Raw genomic sequence first — 18987 nt, forward strand, 5'->3', positions numbered from 1 at the left:
TAATTAGTATATTGAAACAACCAGAAACCTTTAAGATTACTGGAAAAAATTTTCTACAATCAACAGATGTGCACAGATTATAAAGAAGGTTAAGTGCATATTCAAAAACCAACTGACAAGAGCACAAAGAAAGTGAAGAAATTTATTACTTATGACTAGAACATCATACATATTCATAAAAAAATACTAAATAGGCTAAGTACTTCTTCCTTTTGAGATTGTGGCCTTGTTCCCAAATCTTACACAGAGATGGCCTATTATGTCCAGATTTATATCAACCAGAATGGGCATAAAATTCCTAGAAGCAGTTCCAGGATTTATCCCTGATTATGTACATGCAGCTCAAACCAAGTTCCAGTGTTTCTTCCATGCAATAAATTAGGAGTCCTAAGATCTATTTCTAACTCTGTAAATAAGGCTGAATTTTATTTTGGGAAATCATAATCACTATGACCCTAAATTCCTGTTTGTATATGAGAAGAGAGCATTTAGCTTAGTGATTTTATTAACAGCTTACTGATATTTGTATATCTGATATCTGTACAACATTCCAAATGTCTCAGATGAAGAGCAGCACAGACAAGATAAGCAGGCAGACCCCACGGAAGCCAAGAGAAAACAAACTCTGTCTTTCTTCTTCTACAACTCCAATCATAACTGTTTCTCATGCTACAAGTTTTAGGTGGCATCCATAGGTCTGCAAAGGCCTGGATACTTTTTTATGCTAAAGGAATATTTTAAAAATTCAAAAGTAACTGCATTTGAACAAGAAGGCGCACATCATGCAGCTCTTACTCAAGAATCTTTTCGAATTGTTAGGATTTTTTTGCTCTTTAGGAACCTGAGCATTTGACCAATAGATAAGATTCAGAAGAAAAGCTTATAAAATCTCAGCTATAGGGAAATAATTTAATGATCAAAAGCAAACAGCAAGTGGAAAAAGATTTTTCCCTTTTTGACTATGCAATGCTCTTTTGTTGCCACTACACCAATTCTTTAATGCCATGGAAACTATCTGATAAATGTATTAGAAGCTCAATAAATTTCATAATATTGAGGTAGCAAAGCAATTGGTACTGTTGACAGAGAACTTCTGCTTTGAGCGCTTATTTTAAGGTGGAAAAACTATCTAAAAATAAAATTCATACTTTGAAATGTTTTCAATAAAAATATACAATAGTTGCAGAGAACATGAAAATAACCTTCACTAATTATATTAAATCATTGGAAAATGTGGAAGGATGACAGAAAAAAAACACACCCTGAATTACAAAAATGGGATACAAATGATTTAACACTTAATAGTCTGCCTTTTGGACGGTTTGCTTTGCCTAACTTCTGTATTTCTAACGAGGGCAAGGGGGGGTGGCAACGATGCTGTGAGCTACATGCAAGTTTTCTGTGCAATTTCTCAGGATGCTAAATGTGCATTTTTAAGACACACGATGTTTTTAATCATCTCTGTGTATGTTTTCATCCTCTGAACACTCCCCTACCTCTACAGACATCAGGCAGAAACACAAATGAGCTCCTCCTCCCCCTTTTGCAGGTAATACTGAAATTGCTCTGTTTTCACATGTCCAGCACTTACAATATACTCTTTTTCCAGCCAAATGCTTTCTAACATTGCACTCCTGCTGTTCCACCTCTAGAGACTTCTAAGTTAGAAGAACAGCTATACAAAATGAAAGCAAAATAGTCCTCCAATAAATAATACACCTATCCAATGCAGCCACAATCCTATTTTCCTCTACAGAACAAGCTCGATTTGAGGCACACCACAAACCTGGTTAGCAAACCTGGGAAGGAACTCAGGCACATAGATGGAATTACTCAATCTCAAAAAAGGGCCCTTCACCAGGACTGCTCTGTCACAAGCCAGTTACACCTAAGGCACCTGTCAGCCTGGGTAATACCAGCAGCCTCTTCAAAGTACAGCCAAAATCCATCATGCACTGCGAGATACACCAGGGAAAAGCATGCAACCTTCAAAACATGCATGTGAGAAACATACAGAAGAGCACACACAGGCAAAATGCAACTGTGCCACAACTCCCATGTGCAATTCCCATCCCATTCCTCTACACTTGAAACAAAGGAGAAAATGCTGGGCTTAAAGTATTATATTGGACAGTAGTCAGATTTTAAAAGATAACTTCAAATCAGATTGAGTCACAATGCAATAAATAAAAATACAATTATATCATCTAAAAATTTAAGTCTTTACTCTAGGCAAACAGAAGTTTTTTGACTTGGGGCTTTTGAAAGCCTGAACTCAGCCCAATAGAGCTTCAGAAAGAACACCTTGTTTTCCAAATACATTAAATGTTTGTTTACAAACTGATACCATACACACTTTTTTTTTTTTTTTTCAAAAATATGAGAGCAACAACTTCACTTCTCTATACTTTTTCTCCCCTGAAATGAGCAACACTGAAAATTCCAGTTATTCTTATTCCATTTCCTAAATAGCAGCTTATCCTTCAGACTTGTAAACAGCATCAAAACATAGGATCTCTCTTATTTTTCTTTCCCAAAATATTTTTATTACCAAAAGAACAACAACAAGGCTGGCATATCTATCTGTTTTTGCAATACAGGCGTGTATGCTCACAGAAGGCAACAGACTGCATTAAAACACTACCAAAACAAGGCATTTCACTATATGTGACTCTGCCCCTAGGGAAAGGAAGGAGAGCAGATAAGATGTGACAGATGTGTAGTCACGTCACTTAATACACTACTGGAAGGTGCTCAGATCATTATGGTGACAGGCAGAGTATAAAAACTTGCAAGGAATGGACCAAGCAGTTAGCCAGTTTTCTGCATACATGATTCTTGTAATCACAGAAGATACTGAAGGCCATAAAGTACTGTTTGAGATAAAGCAGCCTGCCCATGTCAGTATGCAATATATCCACAAAAAAAAAACTTTAAAAAAAAAATTGAAGGAAGCTTAGCATGTGTGTTTATGTAAGTAAGACCCCTCCATGATGCATATGAAATACATCTGATGAATATGAATTTGAGGTCTGTCCTCTAAAAATTTCCCATACTGAAATATTTCTGAAGAGGTTTAATTAAATCTGAAATTTACCCAAACCAGGAAGTTTATCAATAGCACATCTCCAAACTAAGTTCAGTTTTCTGAGACTTTAAAAAGCTACTTTGCTATCTCTTCTCTATTTGGGTTTAAAAGACAAAATTTTCCAGGATAAAACTGGAAATCATACAGTAACTGAACAGAAAGAATAGGACTGGTCACTTGTTGGAAGGTGAGTGCAACCCTAAGAGTCAAAAAATAATCAGGACTTTGATGAAATTGGTCAAGAAAAGGATGAAAAACACAAGAGAAAATAATTTCCTCACTTCTTGCAGACTTAACAATCCTGAATGTTACAAATATTAATGTAGGTCAAGAATATTTCCAAACAGCAGCACGATTCTTAGCAGCCAGTGTCCCTTCTGCAAGGACCAATAGCTCTGCTGTTTAGAGAGATTGTTAGGCCCAAATCCCACAAATTAATCTGCACAGGTAGATCCCTGCGCCTCTGGGAATCCGCATTAAGGCAAAGAGGGAAAACCAACTCCCAGGATCACATTCTTAATTTGAAGCTGGACCACTCTAACTCATTATGACACTAATCATAAATGTCTCACCAACACTCTCTGCTCCCCATCTGTTTGTTTTATCGTATTATAGTTTTATATCTCAATCCTCAGGACTGGCTGCAGTAGTCAAATTAAGCACCTGGACACGCCTGTGTTTCCGCAAGGCGAGGTTTCACTGTTTTACTCATGCTCGTGCCCATGCCTGGTTTACTCCCTGAATGGGACTCCAGAGTAGAGTGAAATAATTACAACATCAATTTCTCCATTTGAACAAATACAAATCCAAATGTTTTCCACTAATCCCATCGTTTAAGCCAAAGGATAAACTCCAGTCACCTTCCGAAATGGAGCAATTGGTATGAAACAACCTGCATACCAAAAATTACCTGAAAAAGTGTAAAACTGAGTTTTAAAATTATCTGAAAGAAGTATTTGCTTCTTTATCATATTGTCACAAAGCAACAAAAGAGTTCAACAACAAAGAGAAAAAAAATGTTTAGAATCACAGAATAACCTGAGCTGAAAGGAACCCACAGGATCATTGAAGTCCAACTCCTGGCCCTGCACGGGATCACCCAAAGAATCACAAATAATATTCACTGCAGACTACAAAGTCAAATCCAGTGGCACCAACCAACCCTAAAGTGAGAAATACTGGATAAAAGTCACCACCAGGCACACTGCAGGGGGGCTGGGTGCACATTTCATTTGACTCAGGATATTCCATTTGTGCATTCTTACAGGGAGCCACAGAAAGAAGCCCACAATATTGCAGTGACACCTCCACTGGAATTAATCCTGTTCCTGTAAAAGAATCCTACTTTTAATTAAATTTAAAGACAGACATTAAGGTGAGAAATTTTTGGGGGGTTTGGGGTTTGTTAGTTTGTTTTTATTTCGCAACTACTGTATCCTTATGAGGTGGGGTTGAGAACTAACCGAAGTGCAGTTCCACATTTGTTACATATTTCAATACTCTGATTAAGATATTTGTCAAAGAAGGTAGATGAGAGAATGTGGGGAATATACTTGCCCAAAAAGGAAGAAAAGGGACAGACACAGTATTAAACCTAATAAACTTCCTATTTTCCAGAATTATCAGGCCCAGCCATGCCTATTTTCACTACTTAAGGCAGAAATGAAGAATAGCAATGAAAAAAATACACAGAAGTAAATAAACCATTTGAGAAGTCAGTGTTGAAGACTTCTGAAAGGTGATTTCCCCTTCCTCACCAGACAGACATTCTGAGAGGTGCTTTTGACCCCTGGATTTGTACTTAAATTCAGTGACAACTAGAATTCAGGGGAAGCAGTCAAGGTATCACAGAAATATTTGCATCCTTTTAAGAGCAGTATGCTGGATCACATTTTTCCTTCTCAAATTAGAGGTTAAATCTGCCAGCAGAAACTCAACCAGCATTGGGATATGCAAGATCTCAAAACAGTAGGGCCTTGCCTAAGACCAGATTGGCAGCATCTTTCCCCTTGGGAGGCTGCAGCTCATGGGACATTTCCATTTCAAAATCCAGCAGAAGGCAGGACCTGGGAGCAATCCATGCACAAGTGGTATGAGAGGGGATCCCACCTCCTCTCTTGCTGTAGGGGCTGCAGTGGGCACCACAAGCACAGGGTGCAGATCCACACACCAAGGAAAGATACTAAAAACCAGCTTCCTTCAGCTCACAAATCTATTTACCCTTACCAAAATTACATTTATATCAGCTGCTGAGGATACACAAACCAGAACACTCTTGAACAAAGCCTGAGAGTCTTGAAAATTCAAGTCATGGTAGGGGTTAACATCAGCATTTAAAACTTCCAAAAGTATTGCAAACAATTACCACACCCTCAAGTCACAGATAAAATATTTTTTAGAGCTTAAATACATACATATCTGGCATGAAACATTTCTCAATGCCCGCAAAATTTCCTTGCAATTCCTGACAATAGAATACTTTGATTTTCAAAGTCGGTTGTAGAGCAAAAATTGTTTTGTTTATTAAAAACTGTGTTTGATCTTACCTTTTAGCAGAGGCAGGGGAGTTAACTCGATAGGCTTGCCCTGAGACCTGAACTGGGAGGAGCTTTGTGACCTCTTCTGTCTGGCTTTTCTGACGGACTTCCGAGAAAATCCGTCTACTTTATCCACTGATGGAGGAGTAGTTGGTGCTGAGGACATATCCCTACTGAAGGAAAGCACATGTTAAAAATGTGTTCCAAATGAGTGAAACAGGTGAAGATTAATCTAAACTTTCCAAGTATCTTCTTCCTGCACTGCTCCCCTGTTGACAACTTACATAGAGAAACTGTTGAGAGATCTAACCCATCTTATGGATGGAATAAGCTTAATGGAACTTAATTATTAGTGTAGTAATTCCTCTTGCTTACTTTTTTATCTGTGTCTCCCATTTGCCAAAAATTTCAGACCTAATGCTGACATCACTGAATTCAGAACTTTGTCAGAACAGAACTTCATCCACCTGCAGACCTGACTGTAGCTTTAAATTATGCACTCCTTGGGATGAAGTCATTTCAACTTACTCTGCTAAAGAATGGGTACACAAAAAGGCACAGATGGTTTTTTGGCATTAAGGTTACCCATATGCACAGGACAAAAAACACAGGACAGAACAAAAACTCCATTTATTCGCCACACCTACATACAAGATTTTATAGAAATTTAGGAAAGCATAGTAAAAAGTACTGCTATGCTTCACAATTTCACTAACACTGAAAAACTGTGCATATTGCTTCTTTATTCTCCACTTCAGAAACACTCAGTTATTTTCCTGTGAGTGCCTTTACATGTAGTTATTCCATGTCCTGGCATTTCTGGATGACTGGCAGCGTGGTAGCAGTAACTGCTCTAAGGACATGAGACAGACAAGGTTTGCAGGGAGAGGCAAAGAGCCAAAAAAGGCTTCTGCAAGCAAAAGTTTGTTTCCCAACTTCAACTGGCCTAAGCAATAGGCATTTGCTTCTTCCTACAAAACCTGCCTTGGTGGTACTCCTGCAGCTAATTCTGTACCACTAGCAAACACTGAATTAATGCATCCAGCTATTTTATTTACCGGTCTGGTCCTGTCTGTTAAAAAGGCCCATCAGAGCTTGATGAAATACATGAGTAATACTCAAGGGAGAGGAGACAGGAGGAATTCAGGCCTACACGTTGCAAGCAGCTCGGTGCACAGTTAACTCCAGCAGCCTCATCTGCATTAATGACACGACCATTAACGAGGGCAGCTCGTCGATTTCGGCCAGGACAGGCACCCGTGCAAAGTTAAGCATCGGCGTAAGCACTTGCAGGATCAGGGTCTTAGAGCATGTCCTTGGAAAGCATTACTCATCCTCAATGTCTGTTGACTTCAATTACCAAAGTGACTCGTGCGCTACAAGAAGTTGATTCCACAACATACAGAACACTTTCGAGTACTTATTATTTTTATTGAAATTATCTGGTTACCCGTGTGCTTCGTAGATTACTAAATCCACCGAAACAGGCATTATTTGGGTTTGTCTTTTGTAAGAAAAGCTTTCGAAAGCATGATTTGTTGCAACAGTGTAAACAAGCTCCAAAGATATGAAGTATTTAATGCAAAATTACATATAGGTGCACTGAATCTATCAAAAATGGAGTACAAACTCCATAGTTTCTTCAAGGAAGCATGTGCAGCGTCCAGAAGCTGAACTGTGCAGCTGGCATTACAATAATGAAAAAATCTTATTCCATCTTTTTGATTTCTCCTGAGGTATTCTTTCACTACCAGCTCAGGCTTTCTAAATATAATATACTATCAGCAACATGAACCCGTACCTTAAACTGGTCTTGTTTATCACCCAGGCAAGAAAAAAAAAAAAAAAAAGCCACCATCACCAGGGCATTCAGGCCCCAGCCAAGATTAATAAATAAAAAAGTCAGATAAACTGGAATAGAATGGCCTGTACTTTAGTAACCCACTTCTAAGATTTCAACAGTCCGCCAAAAAACACACAAAGTTACCTGTTACATAAACCAAATTCTGAATATATCAGCAAAAATATATTCCCTAAACCTGAATCGGTTTGGCCCCATCTCATCAGAAATCTTCCCCTCCTCATCACGTGCATCATTAAAGTGTAACCATCCCTGCAGAAATGTTTGCACGCTCTCCAAATTAGATTACAAAAAATAATAAAAATAGTAATAATGGACAGCGACTAAAGTAGATCACTTAAACTGCAGGATCATTGTGTCAGCAAGGAGCTTTACTGACACTTCTCTGCTGTAAATTTAGTAACAGTTTCCCTAACCTGCTTTATAAATTATTAAAATCTAATTCTAATTCAACAAGACTACATCCAGCCTAACAACCTTACAGTAAACACTGATCTTTTTTTCGCCTCTCCAAATGAACATTCGCTGCCCTGCATACACTATCACAGGGAAATACTCTGTTTCCACCAACAGTGGGGGGGAGGGAGGGCGGGGGGAATAAAGCCCGAGATTATTTATTGTGTGCGAGGGGGAAAGCTGCAAACCCGGCCACCGCTCCCTGCTTCCTCCGCTCTATTCCCCGAGTATTTTGGTAAATACGAAGCCACGCTCATCAGATCCGCCGGTCCCGGGGGTGGGGGGGGTGGGGGGGGAAGTGAAAATACCGACGGCTATCGGCGGGGAAGGGAGCAGAGGCGCAATTATCCGCTCTCGGCTGTCATTTCCAGACGGGATCTCCGCAGCTGGAACATGTCCTCCCGCAGCCCCCCGCGCCTCCTCCTCCCGCACCGCCGGGCCGGCGATGGAGTTACCTTGACGCTCCTGGTAGAGAAGCCGGAGACGGAGGGAGGCGGCGGCGGCGGCCTTGGCGGAGCGCGGCCGATGCCTGGCGGCGGCGGCGGCCCGAGTGCGGTTCTCGCCGGGCTCGGTCGCTGCCGCGGCGGCGCAGGAGCCCTGTAGGCCTCGGCCTCGGCGGCGGCGGCAGCGCGGCCTCCCCGGCGCAGGGCGGCGTCGGCGGCGGGTTCAGGCGCGGGCGGCTCCGCTCAGTCCCGTGCACTCCCCGCTGCCTGCGGTGCTGCTGCCTCTTCACATTCCCGGAGAAGGGCCCTGCGAGGCGGGAGGGAGCCGAGCCGAGCCGAGGGGGAGCGGCGGGCGCGGGGGGGGGCAGTGCCGGGCAGGGCGGGGAGCGCTGCTGTTCCGCCGGCGGCTGGCGCGGGGGAGAGCGAGCGGGGGGTCCCGGTGGGCGTCGGGGTCTCGCTCCTATTGTGGCTCTCAGCGGGCTCCGGCCATGGCACTCGCTCGCACGCACTCGCTCTCGCTCACAACCGAGCGCGCTGCTGCCACCGCCCCCCGCCCGCGGACCGCCCCCGACCGCCCACCGGAGCCGCCGCCGGGACGCGCCGCCTCAGTGGCGCCCGGAGCCGCCTTGGCCGCCGGGACCGCCGGGAAAGGGCCGCCCCCTCCCCCGGCAGCGCGGCCCCGCAGCCCCGCGCGTCGCTCGCATCCTTCGCCCGGGCGAGCGGCCGGGCCCGTCGGCTGAGCAGTAAAACCCGGCGCTGCTGAGGGGAAACCGCGCTCAGGCTGAGGTAAAGCCCCGTCGGAGCCTCTCGGGGGGCACGGAGCCGCTTCCCGGGGCGGACTGCGGGCGAGGGGCCGCGCTGGGTGCTGCCGGAGGGATCGACCTGGCAGTTCCCTGCTTTGGGAAACAGCCGCTGCACCCCTCACTCTTCTCTGCTGCAGCTCTGCACCCTTGGGTTTCTTAGCCCAGTGTGTGATCGCTGTCTGCATCCCCTTTTTTGGGGTTTTTTTTTTTTTTTTTGCCCTCAAGTATTTTTTATATACTTGGAACCCGGGACCAGCACAGGGACTGCTTGTAGATACCATAGTTAAATATCATAAATTTTTGTTAAATTTATCTACCCGATGGCTTGGTGTTTGATGCTTTTTGTTTGTTTGGTTTTGCTGTGGTTTTTCCCAAAATACATCTAATGGCTACAGGATAACGAAGCTGGGCAAGGATCTGCAGCACACGAGTCCTGTGAGGAGCAGCTGAGGATGTTTAGTCTGGAGAAGAGGAGGCTCAGGGGTGATTCTAGTGCTCTGCAACCCCCTGAAAGGAGGGTGTAGCCAGGGTTCAGTCTCTTCTCTCTCAGACAAGTGACAGAAATGAAGGGACGCCTCAGAGGATGTCAGGAACATCCCTGCTGAGCCAGGGGATGTTTAGGTTGGACATTGGAAAGAATATCTGTGTAGGAAGGGTAATTAGACATTGGAATGGGCTGCGCAGGGAGATCGGTGGAGTTACTGTCCCTGGAGGTGTTTAAGGAAAGACTGGGTGTGCCATGGTCTGCTTGACAAGGTGGTGCTCAGTCATTGATCTAAGAGGTCTCTTCCAACCTAACCGATTGTGTGATTCTGTAATGGTATTAATATGAATGTTATGTTTTAAAAAAAGTTGACATCTATGAGTAGCAGCCCTCCTATGTTGATATGACCAAATCCCTTTGACGTACAGTCTTTCTTTTTTTAGGAGATTAGCTCAAAGGCAGTTTGAGAGCTGGTTGCTTTTGTGGGTCTGCTGTTTGTGCAGGTACTGAATCCTCTCAACATTACTAACCCTGCAAAGGATATCTAGTTGTTGTCCTACTCAGCTTCCTGACTCAGCTTTTGGCATAACGGAGGAAGTGAGACTGTGTCAGACTAGATTTAAAGTCAAGTTAAGCTGTTGTCAAACTACTTTCAAAACTGCTAATTTTCAGCCAATTCCCTGGCCCAGCTCCTGCTGAGGAATCTGCAACACTGGTTAAAAGCTCATGGCCACTGAAGTATAACTGTAATGGATGTGAGTGGTTTTGCCTCTCATCTCTCAAAATGCCTCTTTATATCTTAAGATAAATGTCTCCCTTATATTTTTTTTACCTCTAGACAAAGCAATTTTGCTTCTTTTCAATCCTTTCTGGTGTGGCACAGTTTTAAACCTCTTAAGATGCTTATATCTTCTCCTTGTGTTGTCTCAAAATCATTCACGTTTTTTTTTTAACTGTAGCACCCAAGACTGGACATTACTAAAATTAAGGCCTCAAGAATGCCAGTATCTGCTGTCCTGCCTGTCACAGACCCCATTCCTGTTTACACATGCCAATACAAATGCTTTTGAGTCAGTCTGATCTATTCACAATCTTGCTGACCTGTTTTACCCCCGCATCCATTTCTGCTGACCTCCCAAGGCAGGTATTTCTCTCTCAAGCAGACAGTAATGCTGCTTGAGAAATTATTTCCTGCAACAGCCCTAATGCTGTGCCTTCATTTTTATCTTATAATCAAGCAGTCAAGACATCTTTTAAAATAAAATTCCATGTGATGTTAAGTCAGAGAACTGTGGAATTTGTCATCCTCTGTAAATTGATTGCACTTCTCGGAAGGATTGTATTTAAAAAAGCAAAACTAAGATTAAACTGTGCCACAGTTACAGAAGGGTTGTGTAACTCTTAAGTTTAGAAGATTTGTATGTATTTGTAGACATTTAAAACTTTAAATTTTCTTAAACTAAACCAGCTAAAATAATCTCAATGCAAACAAGGGTGGATAACAAAGAATGTGGGTTGGAGTTATACCAATATAAGATAAAATATGGCATAAACAGTGCAACGTCCCATTAGTGAGGACAGACCCTGCACTTGTATGTGTTTTGCTGTTCCATGTGCTTAATTCTGTTAGCTCAGAATTCCTCAGTTCTGCTCACTGTCCTGTGTGCTGCTTTTGATGTGAACAGTGCAATGAGCAGCTCATAAAGCTACTGGCAGCACACTCTGCAGAAGGGAGGTTCTAGGCTACACTGGCACTTTAGGTGCAGTTGAGCAAGTCATTTTGCATGATTGTACTTCAGTTTTCCTAGTATGGGATTAATCCATCTTTCTAAAACATCAAATATCTAAAACTGAAGCCTGTGATGTGGGTATATATTAAAATAACTGCCATAGAAGGGATAAAATTCAACAGTGCTGTCCAAGTCCACTGTCTAGTGCACACAGATGTTTTTACTCTTCATTCTGACTTTGTATAATAACTACAGATTTAGTTATTCAATACAGCTGAACAAGCTGGTAAATAATGCATTCAGCTAATTCATTTCTTAGATGGTCATCATGTAGTCTGGTTGGTCCATTTTGGCTGTGTAAAGCATTTTTATGATGTGTTTTATATCAGGTGATGTTTGGACAGTAACAATCCAAGAAAAAAATCAGGCTTTATCAGGGAATAAACAGAAATCTTACCTTTTCTTTATCATATGGCCATCAGATTTTACGCAGTGGGCTTCCCATTTATTTCCTGGTCGCTTTCTTTTTTCTGCTTTAATCTGTGAAGTCCTCATCTGTGATGAAATTTCAGAGCACAACATAAGATATGAATGTAAAACTGCTGATGTTTCAAAGGGGTACTGTTACTAGTCCTTCTCCTATTCTCTGTTTAGCCTTGTATTTTGTAAAAATTGCTACTTTGAAAATGGTTGTGTGAATCCCAAGCAGAGATGGAGAAGAACTGAGTACTGCAGGTGTTTTACATAGATGTGTATCTGTATAGGTTTATGTATGTGTTTGTGTAAATACATGTAATACCAATTTGCAAGAATAAAAATTAACTTTCCTCAGATAAAAGTTCACATGACCAACATCTCCCATCCCAGTGTGTGGGCATATATATGAAAATATGTGCACATTCAGTAGCTGCAGCCCTTCCTGGAGATCTACAGGCAATAATAAATCCTTTTGATCAGTGTTTTTCCATTGCTATCAAAGGTACAAGACAAATCTATTCTTTTTAAAACTTACACTGCCTCACTCTCCTACAAAAGGGCTTTTTAAAAATAGCTGGAAAGGAATTTTCAGGGCCAGCTCCTCACCAGTTCAGCTCTGCTTTTTAGCACCCAGACAATTGGAACAGCAGTCAAGAGCCCTCCAGAACAGAGATTTTTGTACCAGTGACTCAGATTTGTGCCACTTCATGTTTTTTTTTGTGTGTCTGGAGTTCCACTATAGACCATCTGTTATGGCCACCCAGGCAGGAATACAGGAGCTCTCATCCACATTGGCATTCTGCTCTTTGCAGAGCAGCTTATCAGACAGGATTGCTGCAGAGATACCACTGTGCAAGTCCTGCTGTATTGAGTGATAAACATAAATGGATCTAGCTGGAGCTTGTTTCACCTGGCACATCTGACATGTATTTGTCTACAGGAAGGGTCACATAATGCTCCATAAAGGATCTCCTATATGTCAAAGGGAGCATTATCAGGGTACCATGGGATTAGTCCAGATATTCCCTCTTCCAATACTAGGAAGCAAGAAAAGACTTGATCTCCCCAGAGAACTAATTATTGAGACCATCAGGAAAAAGACCAGCCAAAGAAAGTGTTATGGAGGAAGAAGCAGAGCTGTTTGAAGAGGCAAATCAGCATCTGAACAAGGCTTTTCTGATACATGTTTTAACAAAAATGAATACTGTGGAACACAGCATCAAAGTAACTGTCCTTCTTCATCACTGGGATTGAAAGGGCACAATCTGAGACTTTTTTGTTTACTTTAGAATCCAACTCACGTGTAACAAGAAAGCATTCTGCTTAAGTCTGTTCACCCTGCAGTTGACTCCTGATTCATGTTTTTGGTTTTGGGGAGGAGGTGGTGTGGCTTTTAGGCAGTGTTTTCAATTGCCATACCAAGTTTCTCTAATAATAAGCAAGTGCTTGTTACAGCTTCCTCCTGCTCCTCCTCTATCAGCTGTGCCATGGCACTGTCAATGCCCTCAGGAACTGAATTCCTGGTGTGTGTGGGGTAAGCATTTTAGGGTCATAGACACAACTACCAGAATGGGAACTAATTCCTCCTCTCTGTTTATAGACACTGCGTCATTTGAGGTCTGTTTCTGTAGTCAACATGGCAAGATAAGTAGGAGCTTGCTCGCCTTGGCAGCTGGCTAGCTGCCTCCTCCAGCACAACACTGCTCTCACTTATTCCCCAATTCATGGGTTTGTTCCCCTCCCCCAGCGTCTTAACTTGCCTCCAGGCCCCAAGCACTCCTTTAAGCCAAGTTATCTGAAATTTTTTGTTCCCTTTCCTTCGCTGCCTGTTTACCTCTTACCTTCCTCAGGCCTTGTGCTCCACTGCTGGGCCAACTCCCCTCCCCAACTGCCCGCCCCAACTGTCACCTACAACTGCCTCAGAAAGTTCTGGTGCTGCCCCTTCTCACAGGGCAGCACCCACAGGGCAGCCTCTGGCACCTGAAACTGCCTGGAAACAGCCATGTGTGTTGTGTGGGCCACTGGGGGATGTCAGAGTTTCAAGGAGCTCAGCTTGTGCTCCTTGCTTTGTGATCGAGTCTCCTTCAAGTACCTGAAGGGAGCCTACAAGAAAGCTAGAGAGGGATTTTTTGGAGACCATATACTGACAGGACAAGGGGGAATGGCTTCAGACTGAAAGAGGATAGGTTTAGATTATGTATTACAAAAAATTTCTTTACTGTGAAGGTGCTGGCACAGATTATCCAGAGCAGATGTGGCTACCCCCTCCCTGGAAGTATTCAAGGCCAGGTTGGAGCAGCCTGGCATGGTGGAAATTGTCCCTGCCCATGGCATTGGGTTGGAACAAGATGATTTTTCAGGTCTCTCTCAATCCAAACCATTCCTTGGTTCTGTCTCCTCAGTCATCTCTGCATTTAATGTATTACAAGCCAATATATGCACTGCCATAAAACCATCCTCATCAGGTGAGCACCTTCATTGTGACCCAGCTTCCTACTTACAACATCACCCTGGAAAGAACAAATGAGCAAAATACCTATGTGTGTGTAGTGCAGGTTCACAGAAAGAGAGTGAACTATAGCACTTCCCACTCTCACTGAAGCATCACCAGCTCCCTCCCAAGCTTGGTGCATCCCTGATGATCAAAGCAGCAGTTGATAAAACTCTTGGATTTTTTTACAAGTGCAGAGACCCTGAGGATGGAGTAGGCTGAGACAGAGATCTCTCGTTCTCTTTGTTGTAAAAGAGAACAGGCAAGTATTCATGTTGTATTTTTGCAACCTGCCTTATCTCTCTCTCATTGTACAGCCTTAGCCTATTGGATACTTTTCAAATTTTCAAATTTAAAAAGTAAATGGAAATGGAAAGTAAATGGAATGGAAGTGTTCTATAGTCAGTGGCTCAGCTCAGCATTGTAAGGAATGCTTAACATCAGAGGGGGTCTAGCAGCACTTTAGTTTAAAATACAAGTCTTAATGGGTTCCAAATTTTGCAGTAGGGATGAGTAGATAGGTAGGAATATTGCCAAAATGGGAAGGATAGAATAAGAAAAGTAATAGGAGCATTTTCTAGAGTCTTCTGAGATCTACTGTCAGGTAAACAAATAGGATAATTTTGCCACTGAGGAAATTACATGAATTGGGAGATTGTAGTTCTGTCATGACCCTGTACAGGAATTTCAGATACCCTATAAATGACCAATAAGAAAGGACTTTGTGTGAGACAGGAACTGGAGTTGCAATCCAAAAGCTATAAATCCTAGAAAAAGACAGAAATTCATTAGATTGAGATGGAAAATAACAAAGAAATGCCTAAATAATCTCATGACTAAGCAGACCACACAAAAATAGATAACTGGAACAAGAACAAAACTGGTGTTCTGTGCAAGCACTGGAAGTTTAAGAACTTGAAGAGATGAGGACATCTCACTTTGAAGGAGCACTCTGATAGGACTGATTTTTAGGAAATACTGAGAAGGAATGGCATTAAAGCCTCCTCCATACTTGGTGGCCAAAAGAGTTGAGGATGCCAAAGTTAGGAAAAGAATATCAAATAAACAGAAAATATACCACTGTACAAATCCATTGTGCGTCCTTCCTTATCTCTAACTCTCTGTAATTTAGAGAACGCCAAGGAATAAGATGGCTTGGCACAATTCCCACAGAAGGAGAGGATTCACACACTGATCTTGATCTCAGAATTAAAAAAGCTTCATGCTGAATTTGACAGAGGTTTGTTGAGATCTTCAGTGGATGGGAGACTGGTGAATGAGTGAGTTATTTTTCAAAACTGCTTTGTATTTTTTGTTCTTATGTTATCTGGCAAAGTGGAATATTGCAAGCTTCCACATCCTGTTAGGGAGGCAAAAGGATTGAACAGGTTCAGTAAAGCAAAATTTTAAAAACCAGATGCTCAAGGGCACTGAGGAGATTAAATTGTCCTCATATTTAATGGGCTGCTTTAATTGCAACATACATGACACATACAGTATATTAGTGAGTGGAGAAGCCTATCTAAATACTAAATAAAAATGCACCACTATCAGCTTTAAAAGTCTGCTCTGTAGAGAAGTCTAGACACCAGATTTAGGGTAAGATAGCTCAGTAAATACAGAAGAATTGGAACCAATATAAAATCTGTGATGTGGTAATATTTGGCATATTATCATTATTGAGTGGCTTCTTTGACATGCTGTGCAGTCCCCACACTTGGGGAATTTTCAACATTATCCAGTGTCAGGTGGGAAGAATTTACGGCAAGAATCAATAGCCAAGACTTGAGTGAGAGCTGATCAAAAACAGAGTTGAGATTTCCCTTTTTAAGAAGCAAGGAGAAGTTAAAACCACAATTTGCTGGGGCACCAAGTGGCACCTCTGGAAAATTTGTCTTAAGCTATATTTAGTACATACAAAGAAATTGTAGCTCCCACTTGAGCCATTTCAGCTCAAATACAAATAAATAAAGAAATATTTGAGAGAGTTGTATATTTCTGAGTCATGTTTACTTCGAAGATCTCCTGCCTTGGAGCAAATTAATTTCTAACTGCAATTCTATAGGTGTGCCCCTCTACTTCGTGTGTTAAAGGCCATCAAAAATACAATAGGCACTGAAATTCTAATATTGAAAGCTTTTAGTAAAATGGCTAATGAGAGCCCTTCAGACAAGCACTTCTCAGCAAGTTTGTTTTAGAATAATTATAGTTTCTTGCAATTACTGGCTTTTAATGATAGGCTGTTGAGACATTTTTTTTAGTTCCATAATCTTTGTAGAGTCTTTTGTTCCTGAAATTTTATCACCATCTTGATGCATGAGTGTGAGATACTCCAGGGAAATGCTGTTCAATGCCTGCTTGAGTACAATTTTTAAATGTTATTTTTTGTCTTTTCTCTGATTTATAGCTAGGTCAAACTCATGATCTTGGGTTCCTTCTTGAAAACTCTCTGCATCTTCTTTTAAGATCTTAAAGTATTATGTAAGTCACATCCTGGGAGATGTGAAAATAGATTTATTTCATCTTCTTCATAAAGCATCCTTTCTGAGTTAATAAACATTCCTCCAAAGTACACTGATTTTCATCCAGAATTTCATTCCATGACATTCAAATTGTTCTGATCCCATCAAATGTAATTCTACCCCCAGTGAAACCCACCTCAGGCTTCTCCCAGCATGATCCAGGGATTTTTCTTTAGGATGTTACAGAAGTTGCACACTACCATTCTGATACACAACAGTGAATACACTTTGGAGACTTTTTTCAGAATTCCTGGTAGCATTGCAACTCAGCAAACTGGTTTGATACATCTGTGTAAGCAATTTAACTTGTCCCCTGTTCCCTCACTGCTTTGCTTTTGACAAATTGACAGAATTCTGACAAATACACTCACCAAAGCTTTCAAACAGTGCCTGTTATCCCATTCAAATGCTTTCTTCACAGAAAATACCAGTCGTTTTTGTCCTGCTGGTGATCATCCACAGGATAGTTCAACCTCAATGCCACATATGCAGAAAGTTTTATTTTTGTTACAAAAATATTTGCCACCTGAAATATTCTCTACTTATTCAAGCCATTAGACAGAAATATAAGCAAGGTTGTCTGCTTTTCACAGAGATTTACAAAAATCCTCATTACTTCCTGGGGAAAAAAGGGTAAAAGACATTTGCAGAGAAAAGTGGGGCATCCATTGTTGCTGCATGTTTAATTTTATTTGATTTACTATACTTAACTTTTTCCCTTGTTGGCAAGAACAGCCTTAGCTGCTGCTCATGCTGTTTGCCAGCACTTCCATCTGCATCCTGGGTTGCTCCTCGGGTTTGTTCTCCTCCTGCATTTGCAGAATGCTGCTCGCATCCTCTGCTCCCGTGGGAATGTTTCCCCTTTGTGGCTAACATTCACAGCAGCATGGAGTTACTCTCCTTGTGGATGACATTTTCCTGCAGACACCTGAGCCCAGCTCCCTCTGAGTCTCCTATGTAGCCTTGGTGATCACTGCCAGTGATAAGGGAATGCCTCTGTCTCCTCGTCGGAAGTCTTGGATTGGTGCTGTGAATCCACACCCACGTTTCAGTTCTGTCAGTAATCCCAAATCCCCCGTGGGAGAGTTTATCTGAATTAATCTCATCTTGTAATTTTGCCATGTAGGTTTATTTTGCAACTGGACCATTCCTTATCTTACCTTTTTTAGATTTTCTTTTCTCTTGGGAGTGGTTTCCATAAAACACCTCAGAAAGCATTTAATTCAGTCTCAAAGTTAGTGCTGCATTTGCTTGGAATTTCTGTCTGGCCTGTTTTCTGCTGACCTTTACTTAAATGATTATGTATATGCATGTGTGCATGTGTATTTGTAGTGCTTTCTATCTTGCTCAAGTTTAATTTTACCCCATAAGGCAAGCTTTCCTCCCGAGTGTGATGTCCCAGTTGTTTTATTAGGATTGTGACAAGTCTGCTCACACGAGGCACATCCACAGCACATCTGAATGAAAGCAAACATCCTGTGTTCCTCAGCCTTCTCTAAACCCCAGCAGATGGCTGCTGCTTCTGCAAACTGTGAGCAATAGGATGGATCACATTTCCCATGCAGCAGACTTATTTCTGGAATCCAAACCCAGTATACTTCCAGAAAGTGGGAACGTGGATCCAGCTACGAAGCAGTTTAGCCCAAATCAGTCCTACATGGTGATTCTCCGTAGCTCAGCCCCTCTTGCTTTTTGGGATGGATGTGCAGCAGGGCTGAACCAGCCAAAGTTGCAGGTGGACTGGTAACAGCTTCCACGTGCAAGTCTTTAAACACCAAGCCTGGAAGTCCTTTGTGCATTTGTTAAAATCTGTGTATGTTTATTTTTTCTCTCTGTGATTAAGTATCTTGTGAGATAAATGGTGTTTTTTGGAATAACTGGAATAACAGTTCCTGCTCAGGATGCTGGCAGGATATGCAGGAGGTGATGTGTATTTTCTCTACCTCAGGTAACACTGAGGGGACACAGACAAATGTCCTTGCAGCAGCAGTACCCTGAAATGCCTGTGCTTAACCCCAGGTCAGGAATCAGGGGCACTTCAGTGTCCAGGTGAATTAGCAGGAATCACAGAATTGTTTGGGCTGGAAGAGACCTC

At 42.0% G+C, this 18987-nt stretch overlaps 1 protein-coding gene across 3 annotated transcripts in view; it reads right to left on the reverse strand.

Annotated features, from left to right (window-relative positions):
* PPP2R5E (protein phosphatase 2 regulatory subunit B'epsilon) overlaps positions 1-8946 on the reverse strand; it is a 73247-nt gene extending 64301 nt beyond the window's left edge. Inside the window, exons 1-2 of one of the 3 annotated variants that reach the window (XM_084207019.1) lie at positions 8398-8529; positions 5635-5798 (exon numbers count right to left, since the gene is read on the reverse strand). In XM_084207019.1, coding sequence (XP_084063145.1) covers positions 5635-5791 — 157 coding nt within the window. In that variant the 5' untranslated portion in view covers positions 5792-5798; positions 8398-8529. Of the gene's footprint in view, positions 1-5634; positions 5799-8397 lie in introns of all 3 variants that reach the window. The other 2 variants (XM_084207020.1, XM_084207018.1) reach the window with 2 other exon arrangements.
* Positions 8947-18987: the final 10041 nt, after the last annotated feature.

The sequence above is a fragment of the Fringilla coelebs genome (assembly GCF_963513975.1).
Source record: "Fringilla coelebs genome assembly, chromosome: 6".
Classification (NCBI taxonomy): Eukaryota; Metazoa; Chordata; class Aves; order Passeriformes; family Fringillidae; genus Fringilla; species Fringilla coelebs.